Genomic DNA, 19,065 nt, shown 5'->3' with positions numbered 1-19,065 from the left:
GCCCAGCGTCCACTCTAGGTGGCTGGACCCCGGCCAGGCTCTCTGTGTGTCTGGGTCGCTCGTGACGTGGCACTGCCACAGGGCCCGAAAAAACACCGCCGGACGCAGGAGGAAGCCTGGGCACACACCCGGCCCCGCCCCTCGTCCCCCTCCCCCAGGAGCCGCTCCAGTGCACCAGGCGGGCCGCGTGGTACCTGGCACCGTTGCTGGCACGAGCAAGCTCCTTAAAGCGATTTCCCAGTGCCATTACCCAGGACAGCGCTGGAGGCGGGGACCAAGGCCTCCAGCCCTCCTGGGCCTCCCTGGGCCTCTGGCCGCCGTGCCCGGGATTTCTGGACAGGACCCCTCAAATCCAGCCCCGATGTCAGCGACAGGCGAGACCCAGGTTCTTGGAAGTCAGGCCCTGAGCCTGGCATGGGGCCCACCTCAGGCGGGGAAGCCCCTGGTGGAGGGGGCTGGAGGGGGAGGGTCGGTGCTCCTCCCCAAGGGTCCTCTGGGTGCAGAGGACGCCCGGCCCCGCCCTGCCTGGTCCTCGGGGTGCCAGCAGTCAGCCAGTAGCTACTTCCGACCCTGCAGGTCCGAGGTGGCAGGAACAGGGGGCAAGGTGGCGGAGGCTTGCAAATGAGGACAAATCGGGAAATTTGCCGAGGCGTAAAAGCGAGAAACATGGGGGAGACCCCCTGCGGGGCCCCTGCCTCCCCCCGCAGCCCGCGTTCCCCCACTCAGACCAGACTGACGCACGGACCCCACAACTGGGTTCAGGTGGAGGTGACTGACTGGACGGAGGTGCAGGCGTTGGTTAGCGTGTGCCGGGGTGTGGCGGAAGCGGGGGCGCCATGGGCGGGGCCACCTGGCTTCGTGGAATCCGGGTGTTCCGGACCCTCACCCTGGGCACCCTGGTCTTGAGCCTGCAGGGTTAACACGCAGGAGGGGCCCCTGGGACCCGGCTCTGCGAACGGCTGTGACCCAGCCCCGGGTCCTGCTCCGTGAAATGGGACAGCAACGCGGGCTGATGGGCAGTTAGACGAGGAAGACGACGGTGTCGTGGCCTGGCAGGGTGGGGGGAGAGTAGAGAGGAAACCCAGCGTGCGGGCGTGCGGGCTGGGCCCGAGGCAGCCCCTGGTGCCAGCGCGGGCTTGGGCCGCTCCCGGCTGCCGTGTCCGCGGGCCGCGCGCGGGTCAGCGGCGCTAGCGCCTCTGTCACGGTGATTAATAGCAGTGGGTCTGTCGTTAATTCACTGCCTAATGACTGCGGCCGGCGCGCTCCGAGTAATCGGGTGATGTATGTAGGGAGCGCGCACCTCGTGGCAGAGGTGAAAATCATTTCGACAAGTCAAATATTGTCACAGGGAACAAATGGCTCTCCCTGTTAATAAAAATTAATGAATTTTTTTCTTTCTCCTTTTTCCCCTCTCGCCACTGGCCTGCTAAATGAAGCCGCAGCGAAGCTGTGTGGAGTTAAGCGCTTTATTTGATGGGTGAAGCCGTGATACCTTCATCAGGGTGAAAGGCAGCCGCTCGCGGTGGGGGCGGGGCACCCCCGGGCTGACCCCGGCGCCCACGGCAGACCCGTCTCACCCAGGCTGTGTAGGAGGTGGTGGTGGCGGGGTGGGGGGGAGTCCGGAGCAGGTGCAGGGCAGGTGATCCTGGCCCCCGCCTGGAGCACCCTGGGGTCAATGCCCGCCCTGAGCGTCTTGGCCGCCCCCTGCCCCCACATGCTTGGGTGGGCGGCCGGAGAGGGGCAGGGAGCCGCTGCCTGGGTGCCCGGGGAGGCGGGGCCCTGGACTCGTGCATGCCATTGGCAACAAAGCCGCCGAACCGTGCTGTGGCCACACAGCCACAGAGGAAAGATGGGAGTCCGGCCCGACGCTCGGCTCCCTGGGTGTCTCCCGGCTGGGCCGGCTCTCCGGCCTGCTCAAGGGGCTGGCTGGGGTCCCACAGGACCCCCACATCCCTCCAGCCACCCCAGGGAGGCCGGCCTGCCAGGCAGCTGGCGCGGTGGTGGTGGCCAGGCCTGTGCTCAGCACCTAAGCCCCGGCTCCTCTGCTGAGCTGCCCGAGGCCAGCGTCACCGACAGGCATCTGGTGCCCAGAGGTCTGGCCTGGGCAGGCGACCGCCCCGACCGGGGCCATCCCCTCTGCCTCCCACTTCCACGACGGCAGAAACAGGTGCCAGATCTGCCCTGGCCGCGCGCCGAGCCGGCTCTTGTCCTGCCCCCTCAGCCCCCGTGAGCCCAGGTCCCATGGGGGTCTGGTCAGCTCCGGAAGGACCTCAGTGCCCCTGGCTGGACACCCAGCCTTGCCGGGCACAGAATCCTGCAGCAGCGCCCGGCCCTGGGCTGCACCCAGGCTTCGTGGGGGCCCTGCGCCCCGACACGGGAGCCCCCCAGTGGCGTGAGGTCCCATTACCCAGGGAGTGCCCGGCACAGCAGGAGGCTGCGGGTGCTGGATGCCGACAGTGCCCACGGCTGCTGGGCGCCGCGCCGGCCTCTGGCCTCAGCCCGTGTACCGTGTGGGGGCCGCCTGACCACACAATGGTACCAGTGCAGGGGCCTTGCTGCTTTGACCTCTCACCTAATGTTCCAGGGCAGCTTTGTTCCTGTTTTGTGGAGGAGCCCAGGGCCTGGGCGGCGGTGCCCGCGGGGACAGCGGAAGGCGCTCGCCTTGGCTGAGAGGAAATAGAACCTTTGCGGGGCGCCAGGGGCTGTGACCCCGCCTTCCTCCCAGAGACCCCAGGGCCGTGGCTTTGGTGGGGAAGCCGGGTTGGGCCGCTGTGTGCGGGGGTTTGCTGATGCTTGGGTGGCAGTGTGGACCCAGAGAGACTGCACACCCCAGGTCACGGCAGCCGAGGCGGGGGGCCGCCAGGTGTCCATGCAGCCTCGAGGGCCGGGCTGCAGCAGGGACAGAGGACAAAGCCTGTGGGGTCCCCTCCGCGGGGAGTCCCTGAGCAGCAGGGCGGTGGGGGTGGCGGCGCGGCCGGCCGAGTCGCCACTTCTCGGCTACGGAGCCAGCACCAGCGTCGATGGTGTGGGATGCCCTCAGGGTCGGGGCAGCTCGGGGGTTACGAGGGCGCCCGATCAGGATGGGGGGGGGGTCTCGCTGTGACTGAGAGGACAAACAGTGAGACCTGAGCCCTCGGTGGGCTCGGCGCTGCCCCCAGGGCTCGGGGAAGTGGGGCATTAACCAAGGACTAAAGGGGAGGGGAAAAGGCCAAATCCCATCTCTGAAACAAAGAAGCTTTTTCGCGGGAACAAGCCTTGATAAAAATTACAGTGGCATCGCGAGCCATTCCCCGCCTGCCCGGGGCGATGGAGGCGGCCAGGACGCGGGAGACGCCGGCTGCCGCCGGAGCACCGCTGTCCCCGGGGCTTCGGGGGACAAATGCCGCCTTAGAATAAAGCTGTGGCTCTAAGAGGCCAGGTGCCCCGGGCTGGGCTGGGTTCAGCTGGGCCGGGGGCCGGGCAGGGGCTCAGGTCGGCAGGGGGCTCCTGGCAGCCATGCTGTGGGCTGGGCACCTCCCCCAGGCTCCTTCCAGGCACATGGGCATGGGTCCCTGAGGCTGGGCCTGGGCAGAGCGGGGGGCTCGAGCAGAGGCCCCCAGGCTTGGGGTGCTGCTGCCTGGACACCTCACTGGCCCTTCCTTCTCATCTGTGACTTGGGCTGGCCCTGGCCCCTGGGACTTGGGGGGCAGGGAGGCCCCTGGGGCCTGGGGACCCTCCCTCCTTGCCTGCACGCCGCTTCCTGGGGCAGCAGTGACGAAACTCTGCCCCCCCCCGGGGGGGGATTGAAACCATGGAAGTTGATGTCTGGCAGCTCTGGGCACCAGGTCCCTCTCAAGGCGTGGGCAGGACTGCGTCTCCCCCACAGGCTCCTGGGCGCCGGGCGTGTCTGTGTCCCCAGCTCAGAGGACACCTGTCCCATCAGGGCAGGGCCCACCCCAGAAACCTGCGCACATCCCTGGGGGATTCGGTTCTGGGTACCTGGGGCCCAGGCTGATCTGATCCCACCCCTTCAGGGGCCGTGCTGTGGGTGGTGCCAGCAGGGTCAGGTGCCCGCATCCGGGGGGGCCAGGGTATCGGCGGGAAGTCCTTCCTCCTCCTCATCGGGAAGTCTCGTTCCTAGGCCGGCCGGGGCTGGCGAGCCGGCGCCGAGGCCGCACAGCACCCCCGCCCCGGCCCGATGGCAGCCCGTCCGTTCCCCAGCCCCGTGGGCGAGGTCTGGGCGCAGGCCGCGGACTGTGAGCGACGATGATTATTATTCCTATTTCGCGTGTTTGCAGAAGCGTCTTCTCCTGGCGCCGTTAATCTGCTGTGCTCGGAGCAGCCGCGCTCCTGCCTTGGGCTCGGGGGCTCGGCGAGGGGAATGGCAATGAGCCTGGCTGGCAGGGGCCCCTGGAGTGACGGCCGCTTTGTTCTGGTCTCCAAGCCACGGCCGGCTGCGGGGCAGTCAAGGCAGAGGGGCCGTTCCCAGCCCGGGGCTCCCCTTTCCAGTGAACGGGGCTCGGGGAGGGGGTTTCTGGGCACCCTCTGCAGTCCCAAGAGCTGTCGTGGTGGGGGAGGCGGAGATGTGGCTGCACGGACCCCCCCCCCCAAGACGGAGAAACCAAGCTTCCTGGTCTGCGCTCTGCCAGCTGCTGGGGGGGGGGTGCAAGCTGCGTGCTCCACACGCTCTCCCCTCCCGCCAGGACCCTCCCCCATATAGTGGGCGAGACCACGCTTGTGAGGTTCACAGCCTCCATGGAGTCTCCGTGTGGCTCCCCGCTCGGCGCTGAGAGGGAAAAGAGGGTGTCCCCGTCTCCAGGGAGGCTCTGGTGGGAGTGTGGAGCCCTGGGCTCGGGGCTGTGCTCGCCCATCTTGGGATGCGGGGCCATGGCTGCCCCATGGGTGGGCCGAGGGTGGCCAAGGGCCAGGCTCGATGGAGCAGTGGACTGCGCCTGCCCAGGGGTCCTGTAGATGCGAGGCAGAGCGGCAGGGGAGGCGGCCAGGGAGTCCTGGGGAGGGGGCTGCAAGCCAGGGAAGGGGTCGGGAGAATGCGGGGGGTGCCTGGCATCTTCCCAGTGAAGCACTGCTCCCAGGGTGCTCCCACCGGTCTGTCTGTCCATCCACCCACCCACCCATCTATGCACCGCCTACCCATCTGTCCATCTACTCATCCACCCACCAATCAGTCCACCCAGCACCCGCTCATCCATCCACTTATCCATGCACCCACCGATCCACCCATCTACCTGCCCATCCATCCATCCACTCACCCGTCCACCCGTCCCTCTTCACGTCCAACCATCTGCCCATCTGCCCATCAATGAGTCCATCCAAGCACCCACTAATCTGTGCCATCCATCCATCATCCGTCATCCACCCATCACCATCCGCCCACTCACCTCCCTGCCCATGCATCCGCCACTTATCCCCATCCGTCCATTTCCACACTCATCCTCTGTCTCTCCATCCACCCATCCACCCACTCCTGTCCACTCCCACGTCCACACGTCCCCCCACCGCCCAGTAACACTTGCAGACGTCTGCTTGCGCAGCGAGGGCGTTGGTGTCGCGGAGATGGCCCTTGAGAGCCTGAGCATCGTGGCTCCCACCTTGGCCCCAGGCAGCCGCGTGGCCTTGGCTAAGCCGGCGCTCTCCCAGCTTCACACGCTTGACGCACCAGCTGGGTGCAGCCGCCATGCGAGAGCGGGGTCAGCGGCTCCCGGGCCCTGTCCTGGGTGCGTCCCCAAAGCAGCCCGTCGTTGTTGTCGCTGTGCCTGGGCCCCCTGGGGAGCCTGGCAGCCAGGCCTGACCCTGCGCTGCCTCCCGCGTCGCCGCTGGGAGTCCCGGGCCTGAGCAGTGTGGCTGCGGGGCTCCGCGTCCTGGTTCTGCGGGACCCGGCCGTCGGCCCACGCCGCTGCCTCGCCTTCCCGGCCACCTTTTCTCTATGGGCTGGGCCGGAATTAACCGGTGCATTTGGGTTTTGAATTCTCGGCTTCCTGTGGTCTTGGCTCTCCTCGGGGAGACGTGCGGTCTGGGGTTCCTGCGTCCCGGGGACCGGTCAGCGCCGGCCGACCGGGAAGCAAAGGGGCCTCACTGACAAATGGACCGGGGGGCTCGGCCAGCCCTGGGTTTTACCATAACTGAAACCTTGCGCTCCGTGTGGAGCCACGTGGGACCCCTTCATGCCAGTGCCGTCAGCTCCCGGCTCCCCCTTGCCTGTGAAGACGCCTTTAGGGGAGAAGGGAGCTTTGGGAGGCCACGTCGGCACCGCCGTCCTCCGGGGTCAGAACAGGAGGTGACCCTGCCACCTCCTCCGCACGCTGGGCCACAGCAACCCAAGTCCCTGGGTGCTGCGACACGGCCATCAGGGGCTCTGACAGCCCACGCCACGTGCGCCCCGGAGGAGGGCTCTAGGCCTGTGCCGGCCACTGGCCACTGGGCTGTGGGCAGCCTCTGTCCCCTCCCCACCCCTACAGCCCCGGCAGCCTCAGGTCCTGCGTTATGTGTCTGCCTGTGTCCCCACAGGCCTGCCCTGCCCACTGGTGCCCACTGCCCCGGCAGAAGCAGCAAGGCCAGGCCCTCCCAGGGGGCCGGGGGCCTCTTTGTTCCTCCCAGGAGTCCGTGGGGTCAGTGGGCAGGGTGGACGCTCAGAGGCCGCTCCTGCCGCCTGGTGACGCATCCAACTCGATGCAGGGGCCTGGGGCCGGCCTGGCTGTGGGTCCCTCTGTGGGGAGTCATGCCCTTCCCACACGTGAACATCCTGGCACGTGGCCTGGGCACACCTGGACACCGTCGTGCCCCCGGTGCCCCTGGGCCCTCAGCTCCTCCCCAGTTCGTCCCCTCAGGGCCGGTTTTGTTCCATTTGACCCTGGCACGGCCTCTGCGTCCTGTGGCTTCTCCTGGCTCCCAGGCCCACAGCAGGAAGCCACGAGCTCGGCACAGCCTGCACCGCCCCCGGCCTCCAGGAGGCCTCACCGCAGTCCGGGGTGGAGGCTGTGGCAGGTGCTGGGCAGGGCTTGCCTGTGCCTGACCTGGGGACCTGGTCTGGACCCGCCGCCGCCCCGGGGCTTGTGGGAGAGCTCCGCGGGAGGCAGCAGGACACGTGTGGTCATGGGGTCCTCACACGGGCCCAGGGTGGGCCTGTGGGTCTCAGTTTCGGGGGAAGATGCTGCTCCCAGGGGAGACGCAGAGGCTGCTGTGCTGGCCACGCCCACCTCCAGCAGCTGGGGGAGCTGTGAGGCCGGGGCTGGGGTCTTGCAGGGGCTCGGTTCTAGGGGCCGTGAGGGCAGCAGCATGTGCAGGGTGGGCGCTGGTGGGCTGTGTCCAGCCCAGGTGTCCTCACTGGGCAGGGCCGTTCCCTGGTGTCCACAGCAAATGGGCTTGGCTGGCAAGAGCAGGGCCTGTGGGATGCTGCCCGCCACCGTCCGATGGCTGCCAGCAGGCCTGGGTTTTGAGCCCTGCGTGACCTCTGAGGGTCCCCTTGTCCCCACGGGCTGGAGGCCGGGGCTGTCCCTCCCCTCCTCCCTCCCACGCTCTGTTCTCCCCCACTCTGGGGAACGGGTGACCCCTCCCCAAAGTCGGCCTCAGGTCAGTGGAGCGCAGTTTCCGGGAGGACAGACCGACGGGCTGTCACAGGCGGGGGCTTGGGGTGCCCAGGCCAAGCTGCCAGGTGACCCAGAGGCCAGGCCCCACCCCGGGCCCCCACCCAGCCTGCAGGGGAACAGGTGCACCTGCTGCCATTCCTGACCCTGACGATGGCGATGCGACAGGGAGAGGGCAGAGCTCCCAGGACGTGGCTGCAGGGTGCTGTGCACACACGGGAAGGGGCTGTGTACATCAAGAGTGGAGGCTGTGCACACACAGGAAGGGCGGCTGTGCACACACAGGAAGTGGTGGTTTTGCACACACAGGAAGTGGTGGCTGTGCACACACAGGAAGGGGCTGTGCACACACAGGAAGTGGCTCCAGTGCACACACAGGAAGTGGTTTTGCACACACACAGGAAGTGGCTCCAGTGCACACACAGGAAGGAGCTGTGCACACACAGGAATGGGTGGTTTTGCACACACACAGGAAGGGGCCGGCGAGGCAGCTGCATGGGCTGTGCTGCATTTCGGTGCTCGCGGTTGAGAGCCGACGCAGAGCTGGGCACCGCGGGGCCCCGGGTTCCCCACCTGCGGTGCCTGCGGGGCTGTGGTGCTGCCGCGTTTGCAGGCCCTTGCCGCAGTGTGGGGCCGTGTTCTGGGTCAGTCTGTGTCCAGCCTCTCGGACATGGCGACGATGGCCGTGTCGCCTGCGGAAGCGCCGGGTCTCCTGTCCCTGCTGCAGCTGCAGCTGCGCCGCCGCCTCCCCTCGCAGGGAGCCCCTCCCACTTCCAGGAGCAGCCGGTGCCCGTGCCTGCATCGGTGCCACTGAGCGTGGCTGCGTGGCCGTGTGGCTGGTCCCCTTCAGTTGTTTGACTTCCTGCTCCCAAGGGCCTTGCAGAGGCCGGCAGTGCCAGGGCGTGGGGGCCGCCGTCCGAGGGTTGCCATGGGCTGGAGTGGGCGGAGCGTCCAGGTGCAGGGGCAGATCCTGGCACAAGGAGGCGTGGTGTGGGGGAGGGGCGAGGGGGTGCAGGCTGAGTCCCTGCCCGGGACCTGTCGGCGGCAGCCGTCGCTCACGGTGACGCCTCCAGTGGGTACTTGGGGTCCCGGGGGCCCCGGAGCCTGGGTTGGGTTCTGGCTGGACCTGTCTTGGCCGTCTCGCTCTCCCTTCTTGGCGAGGGTCCCCAGTGGACGACAGCGAGGTCCTCCTACCCGTTCACCCCGCGCCCATCCACACACTCAACACGCACACGCTCACCCCCATGCAGCACGCGCTGTCACATGCACACTCACACATCACACACCCTCGGGGGGGCTGCAGGTGTGATGGCCAGGCCTGGACAGCTGGCCCCACGGACGGGGCACTGCAGCGGGCCACACCCTGACCCAGAAGGGTCCCTTTGGTGCCCCCGGCCACGGCCACGGCCAAGGCTGCAGACGGCCAGACAGGGCCCTGCTCACGCAGCCCTAGCACGAGACCCAGCAAGGACCCCCGGGCCCCAGCAGTCCAGGGCCAGGGCCGGCAAGAGCTCCTGGCACTTCCTGTGCCAAGTGTACCAGGTCACCGAGGCTGGTGCACGGTGGGCAGGGGCCTGACGTGGCCGTCCTGGCTCGCGCCTGTGGCCGAGGGGAGCTGAGCTTTGAGCCGATGCCCCGGCTGCCCCCGGCCCCTCCCAGTGGCCTCTGCTTTCTCAGGGCCTGGGGGCTGCCCCCTGCCCCTCATTTTCTCTGAACAGCCTTTGCACACTTAATTAAGTGACCCCTCACCCACCCTGGAACCAGGAGACCCCAACCGCTCGGATGCAAAATGGAGTTGGGTTTTTTCTGGAGGCTGCGGGCAATCACTTAACCCCTGGACCACAGGGCTGGGAGGCCGGGGTCCCCAGGCCCCCGCGCGCAGAGCCGCCCCACTCAGCGGGGAGCAGCACCGCTCCCCTGCACTGTGAACCAGGAATTAAAGCTGCCCTGGACGTCCCTGCCGCCCGGGGGCATTGCGGAAGTGGGACCAGAGCGGGACAGAAAACGTCTGTCTTTGAGAGCCCCTCGGTGGATGTGCCCGGGACGGGGACCCCCACGGTGGGCGACCCCACGGCGGGCTGGGGCAGGACCTGCTGTGTGCAGCCTGACTTTGGTTGGGCGGCAACGGCTCAGGCGGAAGCCCCTCGCCGTGGCACCGTGCACAGCCCGCAGGCACCCCCCACCCTGGGCTGCTCTGTTAAAACCCCAGCAGCCCCGGGGGTCTCTGGGTTGCAGGGAGCCACGCGGCAGTTCCGTGTCTGGTTTCTGCAGAGACCCCCGGGCGGCCAGTGAAAGCGTGAAGCCCACTGAGATAGCGAGGGGACCCCACGGCGCTCCCCCTGCGCTCGGTCACACCCGGGGACCACGCTCCGTAGCTTTAGCACAGAGCTGCCCGGGGCCCTGGACCCGCCACTCGAGGGTCACTTTGGCCGCAGCGGAAGGAGGGACTCGGGCGGGATGACCCCTGTCGGGGGTCAGCAGTCGCCCAGGCAGGAGCCAGCCGTGGGGTCCGGCTCTGGCCGAGCTCTCCATGTCCTGCCCCCGCCCCCACCCTGCGTTCTCTGATGGAGGCAGCGCTCACCTGAGTTCAGTCAGCGTTTGAAAGCCAGCAGTGCAGGGGCGTAAACACCGCCCCCCCTCGTCCCCAGAGGAGACCCCGCACCTGGCGCTGGCCTCCCCCGGGCCCCCGCCCGCCCCGCCACCTCCCGGCTGCTGGTGAGGACCCTCACCGTGACGCTCCTGTGTGATGTTTTCAGACATTTTTAATCGGAAGTCATTGTGTGTGTTTGTGGGGAGCGGAGTGGCGTGACCACACGGTCACCGTGGCCTCGGAGGCCAGGGAGGGCTGGGGCCGGGCAGACATGGGTGACCGGCCCAGAGCCGGGGTCTGACGGGAGGGACCTGCTGCTGACATTCGCAGCAATTCATGGAGACGCCCCAAGTGCCCGGGGCGTTGTCAGAGTGCGGACACACCCCCACGTCCCTGCCGCCGGCGCTGCGGCCGCCCGGGCCTGGTGGTTCTGCCTGGTGGTCAGTGCTGCCGGGAGTCCCTGCATCCAGTGCTTCGGGCAGACGCTGCCCCTGCTTCCTGGCCGGCTCCTGCCCGTGCCCCGGCCCCCTCCCTCCCCTGCCGCATCCTGCCCGGGGTCCATCTGCCTGGGGAACGGGCCAGGTGGCGCTACCAGGCCAGTTCCAGCCAGACAGGCTGGCCAGCCTTTCCCCAGTGCTCGGTCCCCTCCCTGCGAGTCCCGTGCCCTTGACCTCAGGGGCCATGAGGTCGTGGGGAACTTCCAGGAACCGCCCCCTGGGCCCAGCAGCCCCGGCGGGATGTCCAGGGCAGCCCGCATGTCAGGACAGCAGCCCTCGGCAAATGCCCGTTAGCCCAAGTTCTGCCTCCTCCCAGGGCTACAGAGGCGAGCCGGGGGCGGGGGGTGCAGGGCCAAAGCCCCCAGCAGCCCTGGTCGGTGTGGCCGGACGGCTTCACCCCGTCCCTGGACGTGGGCGGTGCGGGCAGCTCCCTCCGGGTCCTCCTGCCGCAGGAGCCCCAGACCCGAGCTCAGGCGGCCGCAGGGCCCTGGGGAGGGCGGGAGTGGCCGGGGGCGACTGCCGCTCCTGCTGGGAGCTCGGCCTCGCGGGGCCGCTGAGGGCGACCGCCGTTGGGGGTGGCGGCTTGGCTGGGCACCTGCTGTGCCCTCCTTCCACTGTGGGGGGGGAGGGTGCCGCCGAGGCTGACGCTGCCCTGTCTCCCTCAGGTGACGGCGACATTGTAAATAATATGTACGAGCCTGACCCGGAGCTGCTGGCCGGCCAGAGCGCCGAGGACGAGACGGAAGACAGCATCATGTCCCCCATCCCCGTGGGGCCGCCGTCGCCCTTCCCCACGAGCGAGGACTTCACCCCCAAGGAGGGCTCGCCCTACGAGGCGCCCGTCTACATCCCGGAGGACATCCCGGTGCCGCCCGACTTCGAGCTGCGCGAGTCGTCCATCCCGGGCGCCGGCCTGGGCATCTGGGCCAAGAAGAGGATGGAGGTCGGGGAGCGGTTCGGGCCATACACGGTGGCGCCCCCGGCGGTGCTGAAGGAGGCCGGCTTCGGATGGGAGGTGAGCAGCGAACGTGACCAGAGTGATTGATCGTCTGTGTATACAGCGGGCGGGTGGCCGCTGCCCGGGGCGGGGGCTCCGTCGCGAGGGCTCCGTGGGGACAGCATTGGAATGTCACATTTCCCAGGGTTATTTTATCCTGTGGCTCGGAGGGCGCGACAGGCTCGGCGGAGGCTGGGCGGACATGTGTCCGTCATGAGCGCCGTGCTGCTTGCCCCACCCCCCCAAGCATGGCCTCACCCCCCCCCCCCCCCGCCCAGCGTCGCACCTGCTGGCCGCACCTGCCAGGGAGGGACCTCGCTCGGGGCCCTGGCCAGGAAAGAGGTTGCCTTTGGGGCTCTCGAGGGGGTCCCGGCGGTTCCCTCTTTGGCCTGCCCCCTGCGCCAGCCCACGCAGCCAGCTCCCGTGGCGTGTGGTGCGGGGACCTGCCTGCTGGCAATGAGGATACAAAGCTGGATTCCCTGGGCGTCTCCCAGCCGCCTGGGAGGGGCCGCAGTCCTGGGGGTGCTGTCCGTGGGGCAGGCCCCACCCTGGCCCTGCCGCGTCTCTCAGCAGTCAGTGCTTTGGTTCGGAGCAGAGAGGGCTGGGGTCTCCACCCCTGCAGGCGGGCAGGGGGGCGGTGGTCCATGCTAGCACACGGGGTCCCGTGCAGCTGTCGTCCTGGGCGTTCAGGGGGCCTGAGTGCCGGGACTCGGAGTCCAGCTGGGAGGTCGGTTGACCAGCTGGACAGAGAATAGGGCCAGCTGGACTTCATGGTGATGGGGCATGTCCCCTGCTGCCTGGAGGTGGCAGGCCAGTGTGTGTGGGACACGGGGACTCAGGGGCAGGTCACCCTCAGGACGGGCTGGCCGCGGGCCAGGGCCCAGGGCCCAGGCCAGGCAGGAGGTGGAGAGAGCTGGGCGTGGAGCCCCTGACGGTGGAGGAGTGGACCCAGCCGTGGCCACGCTTGTCTGCCCGGTGCGTGCAGAGGAGCGGGTGGGCGTTGGCGTGACGGGCAGCGCGCGGCTGGACTGTGTAGGTGGTCGGCGGCTGCCGCAGGCTGGGGGGAGCGTGGGGGGGCTGCTGCCGACGACCTTGGGCTGCCTTTGCTCTCTGTTTGCCTTTCTCTTTCCCTTAAAGAAACAGCGCGTCGCGTATCTGCGCAGCCCCCTCCGTGCCAGGCCTGGCCGGGCCACACCTGTTGACTCTGTGGTCTGACTTCCCGTCGGCGTGTGTGCGTGCACCGCCCGCGGTCCTGACCTCTCGGCCACCTCTCCGCCTCCGTCCCACGTCCTCCTGGGCGCTATCTCGTCGCCCAGTTTTCTTGGCAGAAGGGGCGGGAGTGGCTCTTTGTGTCCTGGTGCTGGGGCGGGGGCCGGGGGCAATGGCGGGATCCGTGGCGGGGTGGGGGGGGGAGGAGCTGGGAGGGAGCAGGTGGCCTGGAGACTTCGGCCCTGCTTGGCCAGGAGTCAGTGGCTCGGGAGGGGGCCTCTGTCCAGCTCCACAGACTTCAGTGGGGGCCTTTCGGGGCAATGGTGACCGCCTCCCCAGGGATTTCTGTGATCTGAAGCCACGCCTGCCGTTCCCATGTCTTCTCCCCTTTCCCGAGCGGGGCAGGAGACCCTCTCGGGGCCTTGCCCCAGGCCGGCCGGTGCACTGCAGGCCCAGCCAGGATGCGGGAGGGAGAATCCAGGCCCCGCTGCCCAGTCTCTGCCACTCCAGACACTCGAGGGGCCTCCCACAGCCACCCCGGCCCCTGCTGCTGACCAGGAGGGTCTGACCGGCTGGCCGCTCCCATCCGGGCCTCTGCGTGTGCAGGTGTGTGGCCAGCAGGGGAAGCAGGTCAGGCTAGGACCAGCCAGGGCGGATCCCAGGGACAGCACAGCCCAAGTGTGCACTCACGGCTGTCCCGTATGTCCCGTGTGTCCCGTGTGTCCCATGTGTCTCCTGTGTCCCGTGTGTCATGTGTGTCCCCTGTGTTCTGTGTGTCCCATGTATCTCCTGTGTCCCATGTGTCCCACGTGTCATGTGTGTCCCCGGTGTCCCGTGTGTCCCATGTGTCATGTGTGCCCCATGTGTCCCATGTGTCCTGTGTGTCCCCTGTGTTCCGTGTGTCTCCTGTGTCCCGTGAGCCCATGTGTCATGTGTGTCCATTGTGTCCCGTGTGTTCCGTGTGTCCCGTGTGTCACTGTGGCCTCTCGGGCTGGCAGTGTGAGTCGGGTTCAATTTTACCGCACTGCACACAGCCTGCGTTTCCTGGGAAGGAACAGACCGCACACTGGGCAAATCCGGGGAGGATCTGCCGTCGGCTGTGCCGCTCCTGGGGGTCGGGTCACCTCCACAGAGAGCGACAGGAGCAGGACCTGACACACGTGGGCTCCGTGCCGCTCCTGAGGTCGCGTGGACGTGGCCATCCTCCTGCTCTGCAAGGTCTGGCCCAGGACCACGCAGCTGGGATGCGGTGCAGGCTCCAGGCCCGGCCAGCGCGCGGGGCCGGGGACGCTCTGCCCAGGGGGCCCTCTTCCCCTCCAGGGGCCCTACAGACGAGGGAGCGAGGGGCCTCGGGCACAGAGGCCGAGGGATCTGGGTTCACAGTCCTTGCTGCACAGGGCTGGGCGGGCAGCTGAGCCTCCCCTGCGGTGCCCACTCCCACGTGCGGCCCCCAGGCGTCTGCTCCTCCGTCTCTGCGGGGGGCACCAGGAAGTGTTCCCTCACCATTCTGGATGGGGCACGCCCGTGTCAGAGGCCCAGAGCTGGCTGTGCACCCCCACCTTCTGTCTGAAGGAGCTGGGCTCAGCCTCCACCAGCCCCGTCCATCCCCCCTGAAAGGAGTCAGCCCCCTGTGCTGGGATCAGTCCCCCCCTGGGCCCCCCGTACTGGGATGAGTCCCCCCCTGGGGCCCCCCGTACTGGGATCAGTCCCCCCTGGGCCCCCCCCCCCGTGCTGGGATGAGTCCCCCCTGGGGCCCCCCTGTGCTGGGATGAGTCCCCCCCCGTGGAGCCCCCCGTGCTGGGATGAGTCCCCCCTTGGGCCCCCCTGTGCTGGGATGAGTCCCCCCCGGGCCCCCCCCCGTGCTGGGATGAGTCCCCCCTTGGGCCCCCCTGTGCTGGGATGAGTCCCCCCCCGTGGAGCCCCCCCGTGCTGGGATGAGTCCCCCCGTGGAGCCCCCCCGTGCTGGGATGAGTCCCCCCTGGGGCCCCCCTGTGCTGGGATGAGTCTCCCTTGGGCCCCCCCTCCGTACTGGGATGAGTCCCCCCCGTGGAGCCCCCCTGTGCTGGGATGAGTCCCCCCGTGGAGCCCCCCCGTGCTGGGATGAGTCCCCCCCCCGTGCTGGGATCAGTCCCCCCCCCCCGTGCTGGGATGAGTCCCCCCTGGGCCCCCCCCCCGTACTGGGATGAGTCCCCCCACCGTGGAGCCCCCCTGTGCTGGGATGAGTCCCCCCCCCCCCGTGCTGGGATGAGTCCCCCCCCCTGTGCTGGGATCAGCCCCCCCATCCCTCCCCCTGCAGGGAATGTCCCTGCCCCCCTCCCGTGATTGCGTTTTGTTGCCTGGGGTCAGAGGAAACAATGATTTGATCATTTTAGTAGATCAGGACATTTGTCACTGTGCTATTTATTTTGCTAATTAAGAGGAGGTGACAGTGGGGGAGGCAGAGCTGGGAGCTGCTGCCTGGGAGGCCCCTGCCTAGGTCCCAGGTCCGCCAGGCTGGGGGCCCGGCCGGGCTCCTGGCTGCAGGCTTCCCGCTGACACCGAGGTCCCAGCTGCAGTCCCTGTCCTCTGTTGGGTCCTCCAGAAAGCCCCTCCTGGTGCTCTTGCGATGAGTCGGAGTCTGTCTCTGAGAAGTGATGGGAATTCGGTTATCTGCAGAATTTGCTCAAATGGCCTCGTATATTCAGTCAACAAACCTGACCGGCACTGGAGACGCTCTGGGGAGTTGGGGAGGGGGAGTTGCCGGGGGCTGCTGGGGTCTCTAGTGCTACGATCCTGTGGCCCCCCAAGCCTGGCCTCCCAGGTGCAGAGGGCCGGGGGCATTGTGGGCACCTGCAGCCCCACACTCAGGTCCTGGGGAACCCCTGTGAATTTAATGCCAATTCTCACCCAACTCCGGCCTTGGGGAAGGAGACCTGGGAGCACACGCCGGGAGTCTGTTCTTGTCCAGCGTGGCAGGAGGACCATGGAGCCAGGAGCCCGCAGGGGTGGCCGAGGGCTGGGACTCCTGGCTCCAGCTGAGAGGAGTCTGCAGGGCCGGCTACTCTGCTGCGGGCCCAGGGCTGAGGCTGCCCGGGTCCGGGGGAGGCGGGCAGGGGCCAGCTCCAGGCCACGGCAGGGAGCGGGGCGTACTTCCCTCTCTTTCCTCGGACCCCGTGCGCTCCCACACGCCAGCCTCATGCACACACGTGCACACACATGGGCTCTCACACATGCACACCGACGTGTGCACACACGGGCTCCGGGACACTCGCGTGCACACCCTCCCGCTGCGACTGCCGCACACACAGCTCTGCCGTCACTTTTCTCCTGCCCGGACCCTGGAGCTGAGCGCCGGGCGGGGGCCCTGGGCCTCCTCACCTGAGGTTTGAGCCTTTTCATGGCGGGGGAGGGTGGGGGGAGGAGCAGCCGCTGGGCAGGGGCTGGGCAGGGGCTGGAGCTGGGGGCGGGAGCCCAGGTGATGTCACACTGGGGCCACGCTGCTCCTGGTCCCTGCCCGATGCCGGGGATGAGACCTGGGCCCCCGGAGCGCCCGTGGCCTGCCTGCTGCCGGGGGCTTTACTCACGGCGAGGAGCCTGGGTGGCACCTGCCCGGCTCTCTGCCCGGCTCTCCTAGGGACGGAAGCGCCCTGGACGGCCACGCGTGGACGGCCCTCAGTGGACGCTCCAGCCCCAGGGTGGTGCCCCAGGAGGGTCCTGAGCTGGGTCAGGCCCTGGGCTCCGGGGAGTGCAGGGCCCCCACCCCCACCCGGCCGCCCAGGACGTCAGCCAGGCGAGCGCGGAACCAGACCTCAGGCTTGTCCCCAGGCTGCCTGGCAGGCACGGTGACATCAGGTCCGGGCGTTCGCAGCCCAGGAATGCCATGAGAGCCGGCACTATCTCCGGCCCGCCCGAGCACGGGTATATAAGGAATTTTAGAAAAAAGGAGACGGAATGACTAAGAATGCCTCCCAGCCCTGCTCTCCATTTCCTTAAGGGGAAATAACTCGGCCGCAGGCAGCAGAGGGACTTTCTTTAAATAGAGCAACTCTGATTCACAAGCGAAAAAGGAAATAAATATTTTCTTTTCATATTCGAGAGACACCCACGAATACCAGCTTCTTAAATGGCACTGTGCCCTCTGACCCACACGCTCACACACCCGGTGACAGCCCAGTGACAGCGGAGCCCGAGCTCCAGCCTGGCCGCCGGGGACCAGGGAGGTGGGAATAGAGCCGGGGGAGGGGGCTGGGCTGCCTCCCCGCTAGCTCCCCCTCGAGGGCCCCTCCCCTTCCATCTTCTCTAGGAGCTGGCGAAGCCCCCCGTCTGCGAGGGCCGCCGGGCAGGGGGAGAGCTGCCGGGGCGGGCGCCAACTGTGCCCCGGGGTCCCCGCTGGTGCTGTCAGCTCCCTGGCCACCAGTGTCACAGAGGGAGCTGCTGTGGGTCCCCCCGCCCCCTCCCCAGCCTCTCCCAGGCCAGGATTGTGAGACACCCCCCACCCCGGGCAGGTGGAGAAAAGCCAGCCTGTTGCCGTGGCCACGTGGGCACTCTGGGCGCCGGGAGGCCAGAGCGGGCTCCACAGGGCCAGAGCGGGCGCCATGCCATGACTCTGGGCTCCTAAGGCAGGGCCCTGATGGGAGTGGGCACTGTCCACACGGGGCCCTTGCTGCTCGCGCCCTGGACATCCCCAGGTCCAGAGAACTGCCCACCAGCCTGAAGCCGGGGTCAGGAAGGAGCCGTGTTGGGCCCTGGACCAGGGACCCCTTCCAGGGTCCTCCAACAGCTGAGAACCCCCCAGGGGAGCCCGGCCGCACCTCTTCCCCGCGGCTTAGACTTCCTGGGGTGGTCCCAGCAGCCCAACTTCTAATCCCCGGACAGGCTGAGAAAGGGGCACCTCGGCTCCCCTCCGCCCCTGGAGAGGACCCGCAGAAAGCTGAGGCCCCTGATGGGACTTGGGGGACAAAGGGAGGGGTGGGCGACCGAGGGGGCCGTGCCGTGGGCGGGGCACTGGGGAGAAAGGGGTTACCGCCGTGCAGGCTGGGGAGGGGGCCCTGCGACCCCCGCACCCCGCACAGCAGCCAGGGCGTGGCAGTGGGGGCCCAGGTCCGGTTGGGCTCCGGCTTTCCTGGAAGACACTCGGGGCACCGCCGTCTTCCTCCCTCGCCATGCGGCTGGGCCCCGGCCCCAGAGAGGGAGGAAAGTCCCACAGGGTCCCAGGTTCACGGCCCCAGGGCACAGCGCCAGGCCGACCCCCAGGCACATCCTCTGCAGGTCCTGTCCAGACGCACACAGACGGCAGGGACTGCTGGCCCCCCGCCCCTGGCCTCCGTCTGCCCAGCTCTGCAGGTCCGGTCCAAACACACGCGGACAGCAATGACCGCCGGCCCCCCGCCCCCGGCCTCCATCCGCCCAGCTCTGCAGCTCCTGGGCCCCCGGCTCCCAGCTTCTCGGTGAGACCCGGAGCAGGAGGGCCTGACCCGTCTCACCCTCCCTGCAGCGTGGGCTGGGCCGGTGAGCACAGGGACGGAGCCTCCCCGGTGCCCCTCGCCTGTGCCTGCCGTGCGCGCGTTTCCAGTGACCGCCCAGCAGCCAGGCCGACAGGGAGCAGCAGGGCCCGTGAGGGCAGCCGGGCTTGTGAGGGTGGGGCTGCTGCTGGCCAGGACAATCCCCAGGGACCCCACCCCCCGCCGGTCACACCAGAGCCTGGGCGGGCGTTCCAGGCCATAAAAGGTCTCCTGGGTCATGGGACAGGGACAGATGTGAGCCTGGGGCCTGCTGGCCCAGCCAGGCCTCGCCCGCTTATCAGCTTCTGGGGGTGGGAATTCCTGTGTGCGGTCATCCCCCGGCGCAGGAATGTGTGCTCCGCGTGTCCCGGACACCTTGGCCTCAGCCAGAGCCGCGGGCGGCACAGCCTCTCAGGGCCCCTCCCCCAGGGGCCGAGCAGGGGACTGTCCACCTGCAGCCGCCTGGCTGCCCGCCTGCTCACACTCATGGCCCCAGAGTGCGCTCCGAGTCGCACCTGGCTTTGCTCTGACCGAGGGTAGCTGCAGCCGGGGTTCCGGGCGGCCGAGGGTGCGTCTCTCGGGGGTGAGCTTAGTCCGAGCTGAGAGCTGGCGTCCTGTGCGTCCAGGCGCCCCCGGCAGTGGCCTGGAAACCCCGGGTGTAGCTGGCACGGCGGGAGCATCCTCGCCATCCGACTCTGGGGGCCCTGGGGGG

General features: G+C 68.5%; 1 protein-coding gene across 7 annotated transcripts in view; it reads left to right on the top strand.

Annotated features, from left to right (window-relative positions):
* PRDM16 (PR/SET domain 16) overlaps positions 1–19,065 on the top strand; it is a 249,413-nt gene that overhangs the window by 70,643 nt on the left and 159,705 nt on the right. For all 7 annotated transcript variants that reach the window (XM_070077086.1, XM_070077084.1, XM_070077082.1 and 4 more), the window contains exon 2: positions 11,333–11,682. In XM_070077086.1, the coding sequence (XP_069933187.1) occupies positions 11,333–11,682 (350 nt within the window). The remainder of the gene's footprint in view (positions 1–11,332; positions 11,683–19,065) is intronic.

This window comes from Oryctolagus cuniculus, chromosome 7 (assembly GCF_964237555.1).
Source record: "Oryctolagus cuniculus chromosome 7, mOryCun1.1, whole genome shotgun sequence".
NCBI lineage: Eukaryota > Metazoa > Chordata > Mammalia > Lagomorpha > Leporidae > Oryctolagus > Oryctolagus cuniculus.
The sequence above is the reverse complement of the archived record's forward strand: the minus strand, read 5'-3'. Positions and strand labels throughout refer to the sequence as shown.